The 24,895-nt window shown below is 38.7% G+C and overlaps 1 protein-coding gene across 1 annotated transcript; it reads right to left on the bottom strand.

Annotated features, from left to right (window-relative positions):
- Window positions 1-7,172: 7,172 nt before the first annotated feature.
- tmem256 (transmembrane protein 256) lies at window positions 7,173-18,603 on the bottom strand. The gene is made up of 4 exons (XM_020922261.2): window positions 18,463-18,603; window positions 17,920-17,957; window positions 14,125-14,205; window positions 7,173-8,142 (listed from the first exon to the last, which is right to left on the bottom strand). Exons 1-4 carry the CDS (start codon window positions 18,542-18,544, stop codon window positions 7,999-8,001), a joined length of 345 nt encoding a protein of 114 aa, XP_020777920.1. The 5' UTR covers window positions 18,545-18,603; the 3' UTR covers window positions 7,173-7,998.
- Between the last annotated feature and the right edge of the window lie 6,292 nt (window positions 18,604-24,895).

The following is a 24,895-nucleotide window of genomic DNA, read 5'->3' as shown; positions in this document are numbered from 1 at the left end:
TTTTTTCCTTGAAAAGCTGAGAGAGGCTTTCCAAGTATATTTCCGACAAAACGAGTGTCCAACAGGATCTTTGTTTTCTGCTAAACACATGTGCTCCATCCATTTTGATTGGTTCAAACTCTGACAAAGAGTGTAGTGAGTCAAATTGGTCGATGCTCTGAGTGTCTGTGTTCATAACAATTGAAAAAAGTCAAAATTCTAAGTGCACTTATTTCTGCTATACTTTAATTTCTCCGTCTGTCACATTGTAATATAATCTGAGCTGCACTTTCTCTGATTCTGCCACTAACATCATCTGTTCATTTATTCATCAAACTTAACATTCTTAATATTTATTACATTCATATTTATTATTTTTATGTATACAATTCTTTATAATACAACTACACTGTCAAAAATGAGTTCATGTCATTTTGTTTGTATTTGAGACCTCCTTTATCATGTGAAGAAATACTGTAAAAAATATTTGGCTAAAAATTGACCTTTGACCCTGCTAAAATGTGACATAGACTCTTCCAACCACCACCATCTCACACGCACATCACTTTCTTACTAGGCAATGTGGGTGGAGTGTCTTGCCTAAGGACACAACAACAGTTTTTGTCACCACATTGTGTCTCCTGGAATTCCCAGTGTCTCCATCCAAGTCCTGACCAGGTCCAGCCCTGCTGAGCTTCTGAGATCTGACAGGATCAGGCTTTGACAAACCAGTGTGGTAATGGACTAATACTCCATCTTTTAAGGTTATGAGAGTTACAAACAAAGATAGAAAGTATAATAGTATGTACTCACTTAGAACCGCCCCCATAAGTTAAAATATTAATACCGTATTTTCTGGACTATAAGTCGCACCAGCCAAAAAATGCATAATAAAGAAGAAAAAAACATATATAATTCACACCGGACTATAAGTCTCACTTTTTGGGGAAATGTATTTTATAAAATCAGAGACCAGGAACCGACATTTCATCTTGAAAGGCAAGTTCTAGTAATAACAGCAGAACAGAGAACAAAAGACTGAATAGTTATTAATATTAATATTAACAGTTCTTCAGATAATTATAGCATAAGTTTATCAAACTTATGATCTCACCCCAAATCACTAAATCCATTGAATTCTTCATCCTCGGTGTCACTTCTGAGCAACCTCCAGAGGTAAACCATAAATCCATGAGGTAAACAGAGCGTCGCTTCCTCTTCTGTGTCGCTGTCGTCAGACTCGGCTTCAGTTCCAGTTAGAATTATTCTGGCCTTTCTGAATCCCGACAGGATGGTTTCAGTTTGTCACTGAAGTTCTGGCTTTGTCGATTCATCCAGTGACTTCCAGGAAAGTTACATGCTGCACCCGCCCGGTTGCCGTGAAGCTGTGTTCTCCATCCCTGGTTTCTGCCAGTCAATCACAAGTTTCTCGCTCACTCCAGACTTTCTTTCTGCTGCTCGATTACCGTTTTCGGTTGAATAGTTCACAACTTGCAGCGAGACAGCGACTATTTCTACAGGAGACATGCGCAGTAGAGTGAAGTGACAGTGGTACAGGACTAATAGTAGTACTAGATACTGACACACATGTCTAGAGCCTCTCGTGGCTGTCAGTCTGAAAATTTTAATATTTAAGTTATGCCAGATTATAAGTCGCAGGAAACACCCAAACCATGAAAAAAGTGTGACTTATAGTCCAAAAAATACGGTAGAAATCAAACTATGACCACAAACATGTTTCAAGTATACTTTGTGTAGCTTGTCTTCACCAGGACCCTGCCAGTCAGAAGTTTGGACACACGCTCTCATTCATGGTTTTTGTTTTGTTTTTGTTTTTATGTGGTTTTAATGCTTTCCATGCTTTCCACATTCCACTGAAGACATCATCAAATATATGAAGCAAGTTCTGTAGATTTATTATTTTTTATATTAAAAGTATCCACCTTTTACTTTGTCCACAGCGTTGCAAACCCTCGACCTTCTCTCAGTGAGCTTCATGATGAATTCTCCTGAAACGGTTTTCACTTCGCAGCTGTGCCACGTCTTCACTGAGAATCTACACCGCAAATAATCATACCACAAAACAAAAAGTGTATCCAAACTTTTGCCTGCGAGTGTACACCTCCCCCTCCTTCTCCTTCTTGTGTGCGTTGGATGGTCTGCTGACAGCGCCGGTGTGATCCTCCTCTTCATCAGTTTCCTTATGGAGATGCCAACTGCCATCCGTGTGAGCGAGGAGCCAACAGGGACGCTAAATTAAACCTGGCCTGTCTCATCTCCGCGAGCTGACGAACTGTAAAGGAGCTGTCGTCTGAATCATCCGCACACGCACTCGGGAACTTTTCTCGTGCGAATTTGAGTGAGAAACGCGTGATTGGGCTGTTGGGAGTTCTCGGAAATAACGCGGAGCTTTTCAGACTTTATGATGAGGAGGTGAGGACATGATGAGGAGGTGAGGAGGAGTCGTGACCAAAGCAAAGTTAATTCAAGTTTCTTTGGGTTGGAAACTCCGATAATGAGCGAAGTAACTGTACACGACCAGTCAAAAGTTTGGGAACACTTTTTTATTTGTGTTTCTTCTTTATTTCCATGATTATTTGCATTGTAGATTCTTTCGTAGCATCTCAGCATAACTCATACATACTTGTCGATCTTTGATTTGAGTCCTGGTTTGCACTTTTGTCATTTCTTGACCCTGACGTGGCACAGCTGTGAAGTGAAAACCATTTCAGAAGACTCCATCCAGAAGATCAATGAGAGAAGGCCAAGGGTTTACAGCACAGTCCACAAAGTAAATCGTGGATATTTTGAGGATTTGAATCTAATATATAAAACATATTTAGGTGAGGTGTGATTTAAGTTGTGTGCTTTGCTGCATAATTCCATACATTTATTTCATGTATTTGATGTCTTCTCTATGTATCTAAAATGTAGAAAGACGTAAAAAAATATTTACAAATGAGAGGCTGTGTCCAAACCTTTGACTGGTCATGTACATTTACCAAAAACACATGCAGAATACTAATGTTGACTAACTGTATTCCTGTTGCCTGGCAAGTCCAGACTGGTATTTCTGAGTATTTTTGTACAGAGTGAGATCAGTCTGGTCACCTCTCCCTCTGTTGCATCTCAATCCAGGCACAAACACCACTGTCCAATCAGGTGTGTTTATTTCAGTGGAACATGTGAAATGAAGGAGCTCATTAGTCCCCTAATATTCTCTCACCTCTCTTCTTTTTTCTGGTAATCAGCCATATTTGTTTTGATATGGACACAATCAATCACACCATGTGAAGGGAGATTCACTGGTGACCAGAACTGGGTGTAATGTAACTACTTAGAGTAATGTTACTACTTTTTTCAGGTAAAAATAACGCTCTACAATTGAAAATTTGGTGATGAAACTGTTGGTTTTTTTTCAATTCAGTGCAACATTACTTTTCTGTGTACGTGGGCCGTCTCTGCCCTGGCAGCGTGACGCAGTTGGGAAAGACAGTCCAGCCTAGTTGACAGTCACACCGGGAGCAGGGGGCGCCCATCCTCGCCCAGGTGCAGAGGATGCAGTGGGCAGTGATCTCATGGCTCCAGGAAGCGGCGAGGTCCTGGTGGGAGGAGCTATAGAGCTCGCGTTAAGCCTTTCCTGGCTGACCCAGAGCCAGTCGCGGCACACCGCCTCAAAGGAAGTGGGGAGAGGACCCTTGCAGAGATCCTCCTGCACCAAATGACCATCCCTTAGCCGCTGAGTTGAATCCCCCCGGCAGACTGCACAGATCCCACCCGTTTACCTCTGAACGCTTTCATGTCCTCTTGAACTCTGTCTTCAAAGATCTTTTCAGCGTTCCCTTACAGTTCTTGTTGACTATCAGTCTCATGCCGATTTTACCCTTAGATGGAGTTTACCACCAAAAAGTAAAGAGTAACGTAAAAAGTTATTTTTCATAGAGGGTAACTAAGTAAAATAAGGGACGACGTTTTAAAGAAGTAACGAGCAAACACTACTTTTTTAAAGTAACTTTCCACTGTTCTGAAGTGTGAAGTGTGTGTTCTGGATCCCAGGCTAGTCTTTTTGTGGTAGTATCATAGACTATATTTAAATGGACACAGTTAACCTGCTAGCCGTCGTGTTCCAATAAAATAACAGGAAGTAAGTATGGACGAGTTTCCTGTCCACTGACTCTGGCTCTTTGTATTGAAAGACCGTCGCTCCTCTCTCCGTAACTGCTGCTGTCAAACTCCTCATTTTGAGCTTAAAATATTTGTATTCATCTGCTCTACTGTATCCTGGTGTTTTGTTTCTCTATTTTGACTGTAAATCAAGATATAAACATTCATAACAGACCAGTCAGGCACCTTCTTTTCCAGACGTCACTCCCGCTGGCGTTAGTTCAGCAACAGGTTGATTGACAGCGTAGCTAAGCGAGAAGGGGCGTCACCTTCAGTAGCCTCGGTCCCGATTGGCTTTTTGCCATGATACTCGCGTGTGGAATTCCAAATATTAAACTCCGCTCCAAATTCGCCCCTGTAACGGCCGGCCGCTATGAGCTTCATTTGGCTGAAGCTGATACACTGTGGTGACGTCACACTCGCTCAGTCCACTTCTTTATCCAGTCTCAGAATACAGCAACTTCCTAAAATCACCTGGAAGTTGTTAGCAATCCAACGCAAATGTCTGTGAAGTGAACTGTGATTTAGATGTTCACAAAATATGGCAGCGCTTCTCAGACTTGATGATGATGTGAGGAGTCGTGAGCGAAGCGAGGCAGAGTCAATTCAGTTCCTCTGGGCCGGAAACTCCTATGAAACATATATAGGAATGTTCTGTGGCCTTTACAGAGCGTCAGTCTTGTGCTGTCTGTGCAATGGAATAAGAAATATTCAAGTTAAAGGAGCTGTAAATGATTTTTACTCTCAGAAGTCCTATTCGCACGGGATAAGTACAACATGGGAACGTCTGGTCATTTGCAAATTACCACCCCACCTCTGTGTTCAGATAAGTCCGTAAATGATTCTATTTTAATGACATTGACAGAGATTGAAAGAGAAAAGAACACGGAAAGAAAAGAAAGAGATCGAAAAGGTGCAATTACAACAACAAACACCGAGAAGCAGATTCGCACAGGACTAGTATCGCCAGACATACTTGAGCATTTGTGGCGGAATTTTTACTTTACAAATTACAGATATGGCACATTGGCACGAGATTAAGATCTCAGGCTTCCTCCACAATTATTACAAATCACCAAAGATCCACAGGTCAAACTAATCTCGTGTGAACAAGGCTTTAGTTTGCAGTGGTACAAAGTTCTTCCTCACTTACCTTAGGCATTCTGAGCATAATAATTCATCACCGTGATGAGTTTATCAGCGTGTTTCACAACTTTTAGAAACCAGAGGGGAGTTTTGCCTTCACAGTAGCGCTAACAACAGCAACTATCATGGTAAACACACACTTCCTGATTCATTAAATGCAGACAGTACACAGTGGTGTCATTTCTACCTCAACTGCTTATGCAATATATCTGTACTGGGGTAAAACTAACTTTGCTACACAGAAAAAAAAAGTAGTACAGCCACTTTGAAATGGGTATGGATCCAGAGAAAACATTTTGAGGGAATGGACCATTTTAACACCAGAGCGGAGTAAGAATTTACTTTCCTGTTGTGTTCACCTTGTGCCCCCTGGAGGCTGCTGTGATGCTGCAGGACACAGAGGAGGGACATGTTTATCTCTTCCACAGGATCTGCTGACCCTCCCTGACCAGTCCTCCTGTGAAACTGACCTGAGACCTTTGACTGAGACATAAAGGACACAACTGCAACAGTCGGCTGCAGCAAAACTTGAATGGCGTTACGATTTGAATGGCGGCGCGTGCAGACGTAACGGCCTCTCACTCTCCCAGTTGTCATCTACGTTCCTTTGTTTATCAAGTACATGTGAAGAAATTGACAATAAAGCTAACTTTGAACTTTGATTCAAAATAGTAATCCTGTTTTTGGTGGAAGGTCTGACATCCAGTTTGTCTCCATGGAAATGCCACGAATGTTCCACCTTATGACAGTGATTGTGCATGCATTTATACTTACACTTATCTGGGACATACTGTAGTACTGCAATACTAAATTGGTTGTACACCAATCAAGAAACAATGGCTGTGTCTCATTTCTCTTTCCTCGCTTCCTTCTCCTTGATTCCTCTCCATTTTTCAGCTGTCAATGAAATGTGTCATATTAAATGTTGTCCCAAAGAAAACCACTTAGTGTAGGAGTAAACCTGAGGAGGCTTCAGACATCAGAGAAAAAAATGCAAACTTTATTTTTGAAAGTGGTGGATGCCCTGTCAGCCAAACACGGGCAGGTTGAATTCCCAAAAAATGCATTGTGCTTCTATGGGAGAATTCTTTCTGGGCCCAAGCTCCCGGAAGCTGCAGTACCTGGAGCGGCCACTAGTCTGTCTGTAGGCGGGACAGAGGGGGAGGGGCTTATCCAGTTGTTATTATAGATCCATGGTCATAACCTGTTACTTTAATTTGCATAATAAATGATTTTCCTCAAAGCTCAAAATTATTTCACAATAAAAAAAAATCATAATTCATTCAGCTTTAGAATATTTGTCCCTTTATTGTAAATTGTTCAAAACAAAAAATGTACTCCAAATGTACACGTGTTTTGGCATATCACAAAGTACTGGATCTTAGTGCAAATGTTTTCATCACAAAATTATTAGATTTAAGTCTCTAAAGAAATCTGTATCCTGATCATGGACATCATACACTTTAGAATAAAGATGTAACCAGATCCAAATCTCTCGATATCGTATTTACACGATATGCATGTCACGGTATGATATTTTGTTGAGGTGAACAAAAGTGTGAGTATGCTACTTTTCTCTGGTCATAATGCAAATAACTAAGCTTTAAAAGTGCTTATAACACTTATTTCAGCATGTAGACTGTATCATTCGTTCATTCGTTTTTCAATATAAAACCAAAAATAAGAAAACAAAAAAACAACCGTTTTCTTCATTATGTCTCCAAAACTAAAATAAAAAAACAGATAACTATTTGTTTTTTCAGTTTTCGATTTTGTGTTTAAATGAAAAATGGAAAAAATGGATAACGAGCGTTTACTTGACCCCCTGACTGCGATGCCGGACTTTTGTGCCACATACGGACTGAACCAGGACTGATCCAGAGCTCGAAGCTGAGGCTCGGACCCTGCGGAGTCTGCTCTGGTCCCGGTCTGGTCCCGATCTCAGTCCCGATCTCGGTCCCAGTCTGGTCCCGGACCTGGATCAGTCCTGGTTCAATCCGTATGCAGTGCAAAAGTCCGGCATCACAGTCAGGGGAGTCACGTAAACGTCCGTTATCCGTTTTTTCCATTTTTCATTTAAACACAAAATCGAAAACTGAAAAAACAAATCAACATCTGTTTTTTCATTTTGGTTGGGAAAAAAACGAATGAACGAATGAGACACGGATCATGGTCTATGTAGTTCTCACTGTTTTTTTTAGCTGTTGCTGCACCGTAACAATGAATTTAAGCAACGAGACTTGAGATTCGATATATTGTGGTGGTCCATGATATTATTGTGAGACTTTTGACGATACGATATCACGATATTTTGGTTATAATTAAAGCAATAGTACCAGATTACATTTGGAAAAAGCTTATATGAATAGCTTTTTAAGGCAAAACAACTGCAATCTTGTTATTCAAATTTTAATAAAGCTGCTCGTATAATCTAGCTATAAAAAGTATTAGCTGTTGAGAAAGTGAATTTCAACTTCATTGTGATGCTCAAAAAAATACATTTCTTATTAGTGCCATAGCAGTTTGACTCCGTATTGACTACAGGTCCCTTTGATTCAACTGGCCTCAGCTAAACACAAAGCACAAGTACTGATAACGTCAGGGTGACCTTATCTCCCGATGACACCCATGGGAGCGGTTGGGCGTCATTCACGTAGTTCTAGTTCAGTTCTTTAGGTCGAGCCGATGGTCACGGAGACGCTCGCAGGTTCACAGCAGTATGGCCAACCACCCCGCGATCATGGCCACACCGCCCACGGGTGCCACTTTCTTGGGTGCCACCTCCCCGGTCAGCGCCTGGCGGTACAGAGCTCCGCAGAACAAGCCCATCCCAGCGACGAGCAGAGTGCCAGCCTGGGGGAGACAAAAAAAGGAAAAAAATCAAACAATGCATTTCTAGGTTCCAGGGTTAAAGGTTCCTCACTGAATTTATTTAAAGGTGTATTGTGTAACTTTTCTGGTGGAGGCTCCATCAAATGCTTCTGTCCATGGAGATGCTTCCTCTGGAATGTTTCACAGTATGGCATTAAACCTTTCCATCTTCATGGAGACCAAACCAGAACAAGCTCCAGGTCAGATCTGTGGAGAGGCGACCCCACTCACAGCCAGAATGTCGTTTTTATAGTTTTTTGTTGTTGTTTTTTTGAGCTCTAAAACCACCTGTAGTTTAAAAAAAATGTAAGGTAGAGATGTTTAATGTCATCCTGTGGAACATTCCAGGCAGAGCAATGACGTATCTATAGAAACAAGCAGGTGACGGACCCCTAACCAAAAAGCTACGCAGTGCACCTTTAAAGAAACTAGAATTATTCTATGTCAAATAATGTGGCATTTTTGAAACTTTGCATTGCAACATTGAATTATTCCCATTGTGGAACAAATCAAAATAATTTTATCTTAAATGCATCAAGTATCAGGCTTTTTCCAGTGAACTGAAATCAATTTTAATATTGAGGCAGCACTAATAGGCATAGAACAACATTAATTTCTTTTCTGATTTTTGAGGCCCCTGCTGAAGAGAAGCAGTGTTAATATGGCAAGAATAAGCTCTAAAAATCGAGACTAGTGTTATAAAAGTTTCAAATTATACTCGATACTCAATACTGATTCCAATACCATGATGATAATAAAAAACTTCTTCATTCTTCATTCATTCTTTCTTTAGAGAATAGCCTGTCATTTTCCACATTAAATGCTAGTACTTTTTTTTCTATTCCCATTAGGGATGGGCATTCGATGAAATTTTCTTAATCAACCGTCGGAAGAATTAACGATCGATTATCAATTAATCATTAACGTTTTTATATTAAAATGATCATCATTATTATTACTATCTGCACTACTAATCTGCATAAATAAATTCAACTTTACGACATATAAACCGTAACGACTCTAGAGCCACATCAGCCCGTTTGACATTATAATGTGTTTAATTCAGTTTTGTTCAACTCTCACAGAAACAAAACTTAAAACCACATCGCTAATTTGCATAAACTCAGCGAAGATAAAAAAAAAATACAGCTCTTGTGTCGCTGATGCGGTCAATTTCTGTCAGATTAAAAGACATGACTCAGGTGAATACAGGTTAGTTTGACCATATTTGCGTTTGTCAAAACCAGGACACCGTACGGGGGGAGGGGGGCGGGGCCTCGTCATCGACATTGAGCGACTCTCACCTGGTAAAGCTTTTTCCCACTGGACACCGAAACATATGTTCCTGCTTTGTGCACTGTGCACATGGCCTCACACTTGTCCCGAACGCAACGGAAAGCGTGGAATTTCTTGTACAAGTCATCGTTAAATACACATTTGTGCTTCGGTACGCTGCAGGCTGACCGACTGTTTGTGTTTGCTCGCTCCTTCTGAGTGCAGAGAGACACATGTACAGACCTGTTTGGTCACGCTACGCACAGCAACCTGCATTCGGTTTGTCGATTAAAATTTACGTAATCGATGAAATTCTTAATGATCAATTATCGATTAATCGATTAATCATGCCCATCCCTAATTCCCATGTGTCCTTATATGTGTGTAATCCTCAGTGCTCCAGGTAGGTTCCATAGTGGTCTAGGTCTAAATCAGGTCTAAATCAGGTCTAAACCAGGTCCATGGGTGTACACTAGTTTATGTGCCGTTATTCTTGTTCTGATACAGCTCCAGATCATTCTAAAGCGATTCAGGAAAGCTTTATTTCTTTTTTAGCATTGGTACCTTCGAAAAATGAGTATCCAGTTTTGATAATAGCTTTAGTTTTGATTCATATCTGATTCTCGATACTCTTGACAACCTAGACTCATCATTTACATTTATTTTTCATTCAATTTTTCGTGCTATGACAATATATTTTCGCCTTACTGTTGTGAATGTGAATGTACAGAATTGTCATAGTAGAATGAGAATTGGCTTTGTTTCGCTCCATCCCTCTCTCCGCCCGTCTCCTTCTCTCCCACAGCACACATCTATAGGAGCGGGGCCATAACAGCATGCGTATATATTAATGAGGGTAATCTATATTCTATTTCATATGCGCACCTTTGAACCTTTGTGCTGGGGCTGGATCAAAGTGCACTTGTCCACAGAGGGCCCCTGACCGCTCCTCTTTGTTTAAATCTCGCATTATTAAAAGTGAAGTCTGCAAAAGGGCCTGTTCTGGATGAGCGCAAAGGAGAAAGAAGACAAGCCAACCAACCATTTAGAAAAGAAAATATGTCAACCAAAACTGATTTTTGTATCATTCTCAATGTCCTATTTTAGAAGTTCAAAAAAGACATATTATGCTTTAGAATCCATTACTGTTGTCTTCTTTGATAAATGTGCGTCACTGATAGAGATACTGTAGCATTTCTGTGCTGTGCTCACCCCACACTGCCAGCTCAGCACCTTTTATCTTGGCTTATGTCATCAGAGGTACAATACTCCCTACAACAGAAGCAGAGCCAGACTGGAGAGGAATGGAAACAGAAACTAGGGCCCGACCGATCGATATATCGGTGATATGAGCACTTGAAGACATATCGGCTATCAGCCTAAATCTTGCCGATCTAGACCGATAGTCCAGTGTGTCTAGTGTGCAGGTTATACCTCGTTATAAAGCTCAGACTCTATATTACCTAGGGTGACCATATTTCCGTTTGTGAAAACCCGGACACTTTACCGGGGGTGGGGCCTCGACATTGAGCTACTCTCACCTCGCAAACTGTGCACATGGCCTCGCACTTGTCCCGACCAGGACGGAAAATGGAGAATTTCTTGTACATGTCATTGTTAAATGCACATTTGCACTTCAGCATGTTGCAGACTGACTAACTGTTTGTGTCTGCTCGCTCCTTCTGAGTTACAGAGAGCTACAAGAGACGCTCAATTTAATGGCCCAATGAAAGATCATGAAAACCCGGACATTTACATCACTTTATGAAAAAAAACCCGGACATCCAGGACAGGATGCGACATGTTCGGGGAAAAACGGACGTTTGGTCACCCTAATATTATGTCTATTTAATCCAATTTACAGACATATAAATGTCCTAATGTGTGGCGCCGCATCAATATTTATCTGTGTCTGTGTAGCCGAACTACACCTGAACGCACCAGAGTTACGTCACTCACGTGTGCTTGTTTACCCCAGTGTGATCTGAGACAGCACTTGTGTCTGATCTAAAATATTTACTATAAATAAAAGTGAACTTCAGCACAGTTTAGGCCAGCAACAAAACTACAGCTGTTTTTATCAAAGTGTGATTTAAAATCCAATTGAGTAAAATAAAATCAAAGTTTTAGAATCAGTTGAAGGTTTACAGTGAGTTTTTACATGTTTTTACGGCTATTGGCAGCTCCAAAGCCACTTTTACCGATATCATATCGAAACCAAAAACTGTCCCAGTATAGAAATATTGTATAAGTGGCTCTTCAGGTCAAAATAAGACTGTTGTGTTCTGTCTGCATCTAATTCTAAAACATTGCTAGCATGCTAATTGTTGCCTCTAAAGCAAGGAAACCCGAATGAAGTCTGACAGATTCAGAAATGTGGTGGAATATTTGTGAAATGTGGTGCAATATTTCAGATACGTGATTTGTAAAGCATAAAAGATTGGCAATTAAGTCCACAGGAAATAGAGTCAGTATGGCTGATCTGCAGCTTCACCTCGATCTGTGCACTGTGTGGATGTAAACACACACATGAGGAGCTACTTTCCTCTTATTACTTTTAAATAACGCTTCAAACTGGATTCACAGTGCTGTTTTGTGGTTTGGATGTCATTATTTGCGGAGGACAATTTCTGTGGATAATGTGGATGAGATGCTGCACTTTAAATTTACCACTTTACCAGAGGTGAGGAATAAAGTCTGCTCATTATTTTCTCTATATCCCGATTACCGAGTTTGTATTTTGTACCTCTGTGTCTCTTAAAGGCCACACAAACAATATCCTCCGTGTTTTATTAGGCCTATGAAAATAGTGAGATTTTAATTGTGTCAGGTTCAGACACAAATATCTAACAATAATAATAATATATAATGCCTATCGGGCTTGGGTTGGCTTGGACAGAAACATTTGGTTCGATCCACACTGTAGTTGTCTCCACTCTTGTGTCTGAAAGTGAATAATTCAGCTGCTCTGAATGAAAGGGAAGTGAGCAAAAACTTTGGATCACTGTAAAGTTATAAGTTCACATTTTTAAGACAGTACAAACAGGTAGAGCGCCTTGATGCAAATTTTTATGTGTATGTACTTTTCTTTTAAGTAAATTTTAACTTCACAACAGCAGGTCTGGACTAAAAATTGAAAAGTACTTTTCAGATGATTTGAGAGTTGTTGTTGTTTTTTTTTTTAGCACATTCATGGTAACATCCACACTTAAGGTTTAGAGTTAAAGTTTGAGCTTTGAGCAAACAAAAATATACTACATATACAGCTGCCACTAGGGATGCACCGATACGATATAGGTGCCGATACTGGTTCAGTCGATATCCCATTTTGGTCTGGTGTAATAAGAGGATTTACTGGACAAACACAAACACAACCGTTACAACAGGATATCCCCAGGTTTGACTACCACAAATTTAAGACTTTTCTAAGACCTTTTAAATACCACTTAAATGAAAATTAAGACCAACATCACACCCATTATGCAGGCGAAAAACACCAGATCCAATTGTAATAATGACCATTACTCACTGCTTTAAATAAAAAATACTTTCATTATAAAATCTCATTCAGAACTCATTTATAGTCCTACGCATTGCTTGCAAAATGGCCAAAAAATTATTTATAACATTCTAACAAGACAAACAAATCTTTCACATTGTCTTGTCTCACATTGTCTTTTAAAGTGCTTCAATCATTTAACATTTTCAATAACAACAAATTGTTGTTCACTCTACTGATGGTTTACTCTTTACCGCTGGCGCCAGAAACCAGAGTATTGTTTGTGCATACTCCAAATTAGACGTTCATTCATGTTACATGATTTCACGTTGTTGTTTTTTTCCTCCCTCCATTTAACACTGCATTGCAGCCCAGGAGAGTATATAAAAATAATAGGCTAATGAAATTTAAGACGTTTGTGGAAAAAAATTTGACTTGGACAACATAATTTAAGACTTTTTAAGGCCTTAATTTAGGAACATGAAATTTAAGACCTTTAAGACTTTTAAGACCCCGCGGCTGCCCTGTACAAAACTCAGTTGGATCATTTTTATCACACACTGTGTTTAAAGGGAATACATTTTATTTTCAGTGTCTGTCCTGGTATCGGCTGATATCGGGGACCAGCAGATAGTATAGGTATCGGAACAGAAATACACACTAACAGTTGTCAAAAATCTATGTGAAGTACTTTTACTTCAAGGTGCATTGTGTAATTTTTCTGGTGGAGGCTGAATCACTTCAAAAATTCCTAAAAAAACAGGCATTCTGACTGAACGGAGTCGCCTCTCCACAGATCTGACCTGTAACTTGGTCTGGTTTGGTCTCCATGAAGATAAAAAGGTTTAATGCCATACTGTGACACATTCCAGACAAAGCAATAACATCTCCATAGAGAGAAGCGTTTGACAGACCCTCCACAAGAAAAGTTACACAATTTTACACCTTTAAGTAGATGTTCTTTTATGTTACTTGAGTAAATTTTTGCAAAATTTAATACTTCTTTTTGCACTGCCAAGCTGTCCAAATGTACTGTAAAAGCCTGAATATTACATCATTTCTAGTTCTCTCACAGACTGGTTTTCATTGTCCTTGATTAGAAACCAGCCTTTTCACCAGATCCATTTAAAAAGCAATGGTACAGTGAACCTCCACTATTATGTTTGCCCTCACACTCTGCAGGCACTCACCACGGCGGGCTGTCTGCACTGAGCCGCTCCCAGCAGGGCCAGGCTGTGGTAGAAGTGGTACTTGTTGGCCGTTTCGAAAAGCTGTGGACACAAAGACACAAATGCGATGATTAACTAAAAGAAAAACAAAACAAAACAAAGATGACATTTATGGAGATGTAACAACCACTGCGGCATTTCAGTGTCAGGGCCTGTCACATGGGAGAGAGAACTACATAGACCATGATCCACTGCTGTTACAGTCCAACCAAATGAAATAGAACTTTTTAACAACGGCCAGAAGTGACACGCTGTAGTTTTGCTGAACTTCCAATTAATAATTTTCTGTTGCAAAATATGTGTGTAAATGTGTGTCGTATTCTCCAGCAGCTTCATAAATCTGCCCCATCACCAAATCTTCAACCAACAAGCTCCAAAAAGGATAAATATGCTAACATGAAGAATTTATCCACAACTATCAAGAGAAGAAACACAAAAACTTAAAGGAGAACAATGACCACACATTAATGACACACCACTACAACAGCGACATAAATAAAGTGACCATACATGAGTGAAATGACTGTAAAATAAAGAGCTGCACTAAACCTGCACTTGTACAACCTGCACACGTATGATCTCTGAAAAGTTAAACATGAAACATCTCCTCCATGATATATACACAGAACACACTCACCATCATCAGCGCCTCCTCTGTCACAGAAAAAAATTGTCGTATCCTTTAGTCCGACAGAAGCTGAACCACATCAGTGGCACAAGGAGCAAGCTGTTTTTAATCGGCGCTAAGAGTTTATGCAAATTAGCCATGCAGTCTTAGTTTCAGTAAAACGTAAACAAATGTGACAAAGCTGAATTACATTATCAAACGGGCTAATGTGGTTATGGTTCATATCTTATAAAGCTGAGTTTATTTATGCAGAATATTTTAATAAAAAATCTACACGTTGGGTTTGATCGGTGCAGTGGATTGTGGGATATGTCATAGCTCCGTGTCTCTGGTTAGAACCCATGGATCTGTTAAAATAACCTCCCAAGCTTCCCGTTTGTATTTTTCCTGGTTTATTAACTTAAATTAGGTTAATTTTTGTGCTTGTGCATTTGTAAGATTATGTCAAGAAACCGGAATACTCTATTTGATCATGTATACACAAATATGAGTATCCCGGTTTCTCCGCGTGCATGTAAACGCAGTATCCCGAATACTACCATAACTGGGAGATGGCTAATTACCGGGATACTGATATATCATTGACATAGATAGATTTGTGCAGTTTGAATGCTAGACATGTAATCTGTGAACATCTGTCGACTGAAAGACTGAAATTTAAACTGATAAAGCAGACATGTCAAACTCAGACCCAGGGGCCAAATTTGGCCCATGATATAATTATATTTGGCCAGCAAGATCATATCAAATATGTATTAGAACTGCCCACCGGCTACAGATGGACTCTAGAGACATTATTGACTTAAAATGTTCTTATTTTATATTCTGCTTGTTCTGGGTTCAATGTTTAGGCAAAACTATTATTAAACATTCATTTTAATAAGAAAAGGTTTAACATTACAGATCTCAAAAGAAGAGAAAACATGCAGATGTTGTTGAAATTTTTCAATAAATATTTAGTTTGGCCCACGACAGTTTTTAATTTTGGTCCTCTGTGAATTTGAGTTTGACAGCCCTGTGCTAAAGTAATATATGAAATACAAGAATCCCGTGTACTTCAGAAGTTTGTTTGAGGTCTAAACAATCCGTTTGACATATTTCTATTCATAAATTATTCCTGAGAACATTCTATTACCTAAAGAACTGCAGCCTTTGCCGTTTGATAATTGTGCCTATTCAAGTTGCTAATTAGATTTGATTACATTATACGTGGTAGCACTAGAAACCTGCTAATTAACCATCTGTATTATATTATTAGATTGTAATTGTACCATGCCAAGTAATACATTGTGCTGTAATGTTCATGCATTATTCACAATTACTGTTAACAATATTAAAAGTGTTCTTAGATAAGAGTTGAACACTTTGTTTTCACTTTGTACTCTGGATAGAACAGTCTCTCGTGAGTTTTTTTTTTTTTTTTTTTTGCTGTTGTATTTTTGGGTGGCAACAAAAATACTGACCATATATTAAAGGTGCACTATGTCGCTTTTTAGTTGGGCATCCATCACCTGCTTGTTTCTATGGAGATGTCATTGCTTTGCCCAGGATGTTCCACAGTGTGACATTAAACATTCATTCTGTACATTTGATTACAGGTGGTTTTAGAGCTCAGAAATACCTAAAATCTGGCATTCTTCTCCACAGATCTGACCTGGAACTTGATCTGGTTTGGTCTCCATGAAGATAAATAGACAGGTTTAATGCCATACTGTGAAACATTCCAGATAAAGCAATAAATAAATGGAGCTCCACAGAGAAAAGTATTTGACGGACCCTCCACAAGAAAAGTTACACAGTGCCAATTTAAAGTGGTAGTTGCTCAAATAAGTCTACAGAAATAAATATTTTGTTGTATTGGTGTTTTTCAGATTCTGGAATGTAATGATGCCATACTAGAAAAGATCATTTGTTTCATCAGATTTTGAATTTTAAATGCCGCTGAATTTCTCAATTTGAATTCTGTAAAAAATGAATTAATTTTATTCAGATTTTTAGTTGCTGAAGTTTTAAGCATATTTTTCAATATGTTTCAAATTCAGAATAAAAATGTCACATTTTAAATAGTCAAAATTTCAAGCATAAAATTTGCTGTGAAAATGGCAAGGCAGAAGCATGGATCCTGTGTGAGTGAGGAGGACAGAGGCTGTTTCCTATTGGCTGCTCTCATCTGTGGGGGGGTTTAAACTTAAGAAATCAAAGAGATGAGGTTTTGATGAGGTGAATTTTGACCACTCAGATCGCTTCACTGCACCATTTTTGAAAAAGTATACTTAAAATTTCAGCAACTGACATTCAGAATAAAAAATATTCAAACTTGTTTGAGTTAAAAAATTAAAAATGAGAAATTCAACGGCATTTCAAATTCAAAATCTGATGAAACAAATTATCTTCCATTCCATACTCCCAGATGGGGACAAGAGATGAGGAGCTGTTTTTTTCAGTAGAGGTTATGCAGATGACATGATCACAACCTTTGGAACTTTATTACTGAGGCAAAGGTTCACGAGGATCAGTGGTGAGTTAGGACATTTCCTCCTGTACTTGAAGGGAATATAATACAATGGAGATTTCATGTAAAATGATGTCAGTGTATAACCTACTGATACTTTGCAGCTGCTGTTATCAACATTCCCTCGGGATGTAATGCTAACTGTAGGCTCTGCTCTGTCTGAAGCTCTGTTACTCAAGTTTGACTTTAGTCCGAGCTTTGTTTAAACACAAGAACCGACCTTAAAGAGCTGGCTTTGTTGGAACTATGGCAGATGAGATGATTTGTGCTGTTAAATACATCCCTCACACATAAAATTACAATCACGTGCTAGTTCACACTATCACCTTTTAGTAGAAAAATCAAACTCCTAAACAAGACCATGAACGCTCCTATTGATCACAAGCTCCTGAAAATGTGTTCAACATCCATTTTTGTGTTTTTTCTTGAGTTTTCAGACAATCTGAAAACTTTTCTTGGCAGTGTTCACAAATATGTGCATGATAACTGCTGAACAGTCCACCATAGGCAAACATGTAGAATGATGTATAATGTAGAGAGAATTGTGTGACTTAAATGCATCTATTTTTAAACATTAGTATAGAAAATACTCAGCCTGACTGAAGTTGCTACTTACCATTAATTGGTAGTCATCAGGATCTGTATTTTTGAAACCTGTGCAAAAATAGAGAATTAAATATGCAAATTAATTTAATTCAGCAAACAATAACAGTATAATTCTGCAGAAAATTTTCCAGTATCATATATGATTAGTGCCTTACAACATTTAACGTGTAACTAAAGATTTTTAAAAGGGAGTTAACACGAAACTTCAACTCACACTATTTGTTTTGTTGCTTATCAGATAATTAACCACCACTTTGTTATCTGAACTTTTGCATAACTTATTCAGCAATCACAAGAACAACATAGATCTAAATCAATTTTAGTGAACCCGAATTAACCTTTATATCTTACAGTCTTCAAAAAGTCCCGTATTATTTCTTTATTCCACGTACGATCACGTTTATACGACATGCAATCTTTAGTATACACTATTATGAAGGGAGTCCGGTTTGCCAGCACTGACGTCTTGTATTTTTAGCTTTCTTGTGGGCTAAAAGCAACAAATAAAAAGCCTGTAATAACGGACTGAGTGTTAACGGATGTGTGACGGTACCGTGAGCTCCGTACGCCCCCAGTCCCACCGCAGAAGCCCCGGACAGAGCCGCTAACCTCCGCACCACGACCGCAGCACTCATGTCAGCTCCGAGTTAGCTCTTGTGCTAGCTCCTGTGTTTGCTAACGAAGGAGCGCGTGACAGCGCTGTGGCGCGTTTAAAAGCAACTCGGATTTCTAAAACCTCTTCCAATACGCGTGGATTTCATAGACCGTATATATGGTGGGTTTTTATACGGTGGGTTTTTAAAATGATTTAAAATGAAATGTTTTTTAAGATGATTTAAAACTAAATGTAATAATTCGGTTTATGTTTTAGATTACTTTAGTTTAGTTTAGTTTAGTTTAGATTATATTATTTATCAGAGACAATGCACATAAAAAAAAAAAGTTTTTTTAAAATGTTTGTTGCTTTCAGACCAAGTATTTTCCTTGACCAGGTGCTCATTTAGAAGTTTTTCTAACTGGTCCAGATCTTTATGTGTCATCAGCGTAAAGTATTTTATGTGACTGGATCAAAATACAAAGTAATTTATGTAAATCATAAATAGGAGTGGCTCTATAATGGATCCTTGTGTCTTATCTTAATGATTTTTGTGTGTGAGTTTTGTGCCTCCACATGCACATACTGCTTAATTTTCTCTACAAGGTCTGAACTGGCCATACATGAGCTCCTGTTTTTTTTTCCAAAACCATATTGTTAGGGTACTAATATGTTATCCAAATATTCTACTAGTCTGGTGTGTACCACACCCACTCAAACACTTTGCAACACCACGTAACTCAAATAAATACTGCAATAAAAGCATATATTTTCATTATGTATGGACGGTGAATATGGCCCAGATAAATCATAAAGACTTATATTTATTTCAATAGAATTTGTATTTTTGTCATCTGACAGTTTTTGTCACTTTTAGACTTGTTACTTCAGAAAATATTACTCAGGGGAAGATTTTAAAATTAGAATTATTAGAAGTACAGCTTCTTGAAAAAGTTATAATTTTTTTATATTATTATTACTTTATTAATAGTATTTCGATTGTTGTCATAATTAGGTTAATTAATAATAAGGTAAAGCTATTAAAAATAAAAGAACTGTCAAAAACAGCTTGTATTGCTCAATAAATGTAAATACAAATTTTAAATGTATACAGGAAAATATGAAATATGTATATTAATAGAATTCACAATTGCACTTCCTTAAAGAGGAGGGATTTACTTCGAACTGTAACACAGAACATATTTTGATCAGCATGTTTATGCTATTTCAGCTTAAACAACATTTTGACATGTTTTATAAGTTTGCTTTGCTCTGAGTCTTCCCTCCCTTTGCTCTCAGTGCTAAGTCACTCCACCTTCAGAGTACCATCACAACACAACATGCATCCTGCTAATGAAACTACTGCACATCACATCAGGTTTGTGAACTTGTTGTGTACAGTTTTGTATCATGTTTTTGTATATTTATGGAGAATTGTTTTGTGGGAGCATGGGTGATGTAGGCTTGTGGGCGGAGCCTTGTACAGAATCTTACAGGTGTACAGCTGTAATGGGGGAGGCCCAGGAGAGATCATTTAATTACTCAGACTTGCATGGATGACTCTAAAACCTCTTCAGACATGTTTTTGATGAGGGAATAACATTATAACACGGTATGAAAGCTAAACAAAAACAAAAAAAAAGATTTTGCATAATACCAACTCTTTAATGAATACTTAGCTTTTGATAGTAGAGCTTTTTAAAAATAATTAAATTATAAATATGTTACTGAGGAGATGATGGTTAAGACTCTTGAAGATGGGGGTGTAATAAGAAGGCCACATTGCAGCACTAGGTTGGTATTTGTTTGGTTCTGTGCAGTCCTGGTTCAGTCCTGCTTCTGTCCTGGTTCAGCCCTAGTTTAGTTGCGGTTTGGTCCTGGTGGCCTACATCTTCACTTATTTCACTTGCAGCCGTTCTTCTCATTCTGCTCCATGTAGCGCCCTGGGACGTTAGCACAATCCAATTTTCAGCACTTGTTAGCGCTACTGTTCGTAATATCTCTGGGCAAAGCATTTGTGTTCAGAAAAGCATTTGAATAATTCAGACATTTATTTCAGAGATTGGACGAGAAGTTTCACAAAAAAAAAATAAAATAAAATAAAAACACAATCAGCAACAATGCAGCTCTCAGCGATTTATTTATTTTATTTATTTTGAGACAGGGACAGCACACAATTTTCACATCAACCTCGACAGGAGAGATGCATTGTACCAGGTTGTAGCATCAGTGCTAATTTCCATCTGTCGTCCCTGGGCAGATTTCATTGATTGCTTGTGTTTAACTGACCTTGACTATCAACTGTTCTTGGAGACCTGCAGCATGTTTTGGGTTGATGGGGGAAACCGGAGCTCCCGGAGGAAACCCATGCAGACACGGGGAGAAACATGCAAAGTCCACACAGAAATGGCCCGGGGATCGAACCCGGAATCTTCTTGCTGTGAGGCATGAGTGCTAGACACTCAGCCTCCATGCTGCCATTCTTTGTAACAAATGAACAGAACAAAAAACAAATTACAATGTTATTTCAGGCTAGCTATGTCCATGTATATATACAGTCTATGTGCAGGACACAGAGGACACAGAGGAGGGACACTTTTGTCCTGAGGGCTGCTACTCCCCCCACACTGCCCTCACACTGGATCTGCTGACTCGAACTGTGGAGCTGCACTGAGACTATTGTTTGAGCTTTCTATTTTTGTATTTTAGTTATCAATGTGCTTAAACTCCCCAAACAAAATGATACTGATTTACTGATTTACTGATAGATAGATAGATAGATAGATAGATAGATAGATAGATAGATAGATAGATAGATAGATAGATAGATAGATAGATAGATAGATAGATAGATAGATTAAGAAGAAGATAAATAAAAGATATATACATACATACATACATACATACATACATACATACATACATACATAGAGATACATAGGTCAATCACTGGACAGACAGGCAGAGATACAGTATATAGGCCTAGCTATACTGTATAGATATAGAAATATGTAGTTCTCTAGATAAAGATCTAGAGATAAGTCTGAGTGTATTGTTGGGGTTGGAGTTTGAGTTACCCTGGCTGCATGTTTCTTTCTATGCCACAGAAAGTTTTGTGAGTGCAGCTTGCAAAGCCTTTTATTATTAGCATTATTAGGAGATGAGGTGAGCTGGGGACTTATACATAATTCATGTCACATCAGGGACACAGATACAAGACACCTCCACTCTTTTGTAGCGCCAAGACAAGAGCGTGCAAAACAGAAGATGAAGAAGTCCATCAACAAGTTTTAAAGAACACATTATGCATTCTGGGGATTTTAAAGGGCCTATATTTCACTACATTGACTATTGTGAACTTTAAGCCATGATAGACTGTTGTTACTTCATCAAAACAGACCTGGAGTTGTGTTTTGCTTCATACACATATGTTTGAGTAATCCTGGATTATTAGCTAAAACATCTCAAAAGCTTGAAATGCTCTGTTCCACCTTGTGATGTCATGAAGCAGTAGTTTTCAAGTTAACAGTTCCTTTAACCTTTTTTTTTTCAGTACAGATTGGCAATTCCAAGATGAAATCATCCAAATGATTCTAGTGAAGGTGTATGAAAATTAAAAACACAGTGGGGCACTTCCTGTATAACCACATGACATCATAAGGTGGTGGTGTTTTCAGTTTGAGAGAAGAGCTCAGTCTAAATGTGCAGGTTTGTGTGTTAAACATGTGTGAATAAAACAAAACACAACTCCAGGTCTGTTTGTGATAAGGAAACAATAGAGCAGAGATCAGAAATCTTTTAAGCATGGACACATTGGGGTATTTCACATTTCAAACTTAAAATAATCTCTGCTTTTGCACACCCCAGGTGTAGTTAAAGCATTGCCCTCTGCTGTCAGTGACTGGAAGAAATAATGAGAAAGTAAACAAATGAAGTCCTACTTATCCCCTGTGAATGCTGCGCTAACAGAGCCATGTGTTTGGTGTGAACACTATTTGACAACAGAATGAGTCCAGGGATCATTTACGGGTTTAAAAGTTCATATTTTTACCTGTGAGGCAATAATTTGGGCAAAATGCGAATGGTGAAAGAAGCAAACTTCAGCTATGTTTTCAGAGAGTGAACAACTCTATAACCAGTGTTGGGAAGGTTACTTTTAAAATGTATTCTCCTACAGATTACAGATTACATACCCCAAAATGTAGTTTGTAACGGAATCCATTAAATTACTTAAAGTGAGTAACGTAATCTGAATACTTTGGATTGCTTGATTTGCTGTAGACAAGCAAAGACTAGGATACTTAACCGTATTAAAAATATTATTGATAGAAGAGGAGGAGACACGTCCACGCAGCATGATTTAGTCCTGTTAAATCCTGTTTTAGTCCTGGTTTAGATCTAGTTTAGACCTGGTTTTAGTCCTGGTTTAGATCTAGTTTAGACCTGGTTTTAGTCCTGGTTTAGATCTAGTTTAGACCTGGTTTTAGTCCTGGTTTAGATCTAGTTTAGACTTGGTTTTAGTCCTGGTTTACACCTGGTTTAGATCTAGTTTGGATCTAGTTTAGACCTGGTTTTAGTCCTGGTTTAGATCTAGTTTAGACCTGGTTTTAGTCCTGGTTTAGATCTAGTTTAGACCTGGTTTTAGTCCTGGTTTTAGACCTGGTTTAGACCTGGTTTATTTTCCAGCAATGAGTGGAATTACCGGAAATAAATAAATAAATAAAAATAATGTGAAAACAGGAAAATACCACTGTGTAATCCATTTATTTCAACAAAGTAACTGTAATCCAATTACCACTCACTGAAACAATAACTGTAACTGAAAACAGTTACTCATAATTTGTACTCTGATTACGTAACTCCAGTACATGTAATCTGTTACACCCCAACACTGTCTACATCATATAACAAAAAGGCGAGGAGAACATTCAGTTTGTCCACTGGACTAAAGTTAGTTTGGTTGAAGATGTTTCGCAGCTTGGATGAGCCGTGGATTCTACCTACTGAGGGATTCTTCACATATAACGAAAAGGTCAAAATGAAGTGTCTTTTAAAGCTGATGTATCTGATTTTCAAACCTTCAAAAATAAAGTATGTATTTAAAACTAACTAGTCCCTCGCACTCACACACCTACTGGCACATCGCTTGTACTCACATGCAAGAATTCTTTGGCCACTATCACAACTTTAGAACAGTGTTTTCAGACAGAAATGTGAAACAGGGAGGACCACTCTGCGGACAGCCAGTCACCTCTCATCCCAAAGAGTCGTATAGTGACTCACTTGGCTCATGGTTCAAGTTAACAATAAATAGAACATTTTATAACAAGATGGAAACAGAGTCTAACCCTCAGATTTTTTTGTGGGGCAAAGCAAAGTTGAGTTTTACAGTCCCTCTCACATTGAGAATGCATTTTTCCTAGTTCTTTATAGCAATAAAAAAAATAAAAAAATAAAAAAATGGAACTGAATAAATGCAAGATAAGTTTAATGCCACTGTATGAAAAAATCCAGACAAAAGAATAAAACATCCACAGAGACAAACACATGACTGATGTACCGTAATTTCTGCACTATAAGCCGCTCCTTTTTTTTTCACACTTTGAAATCTGCGGTTTACACAACGATGCGGTGAATAGATGGACGGATTATTTGTTTATCGACACAATGGATGCGCGTGCAGCCTGAGTGCAGAAAGCGCCGCTGTCTGTGCGGTTAACATGAAATTGCCGTGTTAGTTAGTGGTGTTGTCAGCACTAAAACAGTTGTGTTATTTTATTACACGGTTGTGTGTGATAAAATAACACAGTTGTTCTGATGCTAACTGAACATTAGTGAGTGGGAAACAGGTGCTTGGGCTTCATCTCTCCCCTGGCTCCTGTGGCGGTTCCTGGTGGTGGTGGACGTCTCTCTGCTCCTGGTGTAGACGACTCCTCTGATGGTGCTTTATCAACTGGTTCGCCTGTATTCAGCCTCACATTTTACTGTGTGAGGTCTTATGTATTTTAGCATGTTAGAGTGTGAGTGTGTGTGAGTGTGTGTGTGTCTGGGTTGTTTGGTTGTGTGGGGGTTGGGTTGGTGGGTAGATGGAAATGTAGGATTATTTTTAATCACTGTAAAGCACTTTATGTTACATTTTGTATGAAAAGTGCTTTATAAATAAAGTTTGATTTGATTTTAATGTATTAATGACCCGTATGTGTTAAATGCAGGTGAATGCATAAATATTGAGAAGAAATGACTCAACTTCAGTAGCCGGACATCCCCTCATACCTGATCCATACACCTATCCCCGCCCCCCAGGAGAGTCTGAAATCTGCTGAAATCCTACAAGACACCGACATGATACAGACAGAACAGAGACTCTTTCTGCAGGAGACGTGCAGTAAAT

Source organism: Boleophthalmus pectinirostris, unplaced genomic scaffold, assembly GCF_026225935.1.
Source record: "Boleophthalmus pectinirostris isolate CB_2022bp ecotype Guang Dong unplaced genomic scaffold, ASM2622593v1 HiC_scaffold_20, whole genome shotgun sequence".
Lineage (NCBI taxonomy): Eukaryota > Metazoa > Chordata > Actinopteri > Gobiiformes > Gobiidae > Boleophthalmus > Boleophthalmus pectinirostris.
The sequence above is the reverse complement of the archived record's forward strand: the minus strand, read 5'-3'. Positions and strand labels throughout refer to the sequence as shown.

Bases quoted from the DNA above. Each gene is read 5' to 3' on its own strand.
- tmem256 (XM_020922261.2), bottom strand. From the start codon at position 18,544: ATGAGTGCTGCGGTCGTGGTGCGGAGGTTAGCGGCTCTGTCCGGGGCT. The intron at 17,958-18,462 runs GTACCGTCACAC...ATTTTTGCACAG, and splicing joins GGGGGCGTACGGAGCTCACG to GTTTCAAAAATACAGATCCT. The intron at 14,206-17,919 runs GTAAGTAGCAAC...TTGTGTCCACAG, and splicing joins CTGATGACTACCAATTAATG to CTTTTCGAAACGGCCAACAA.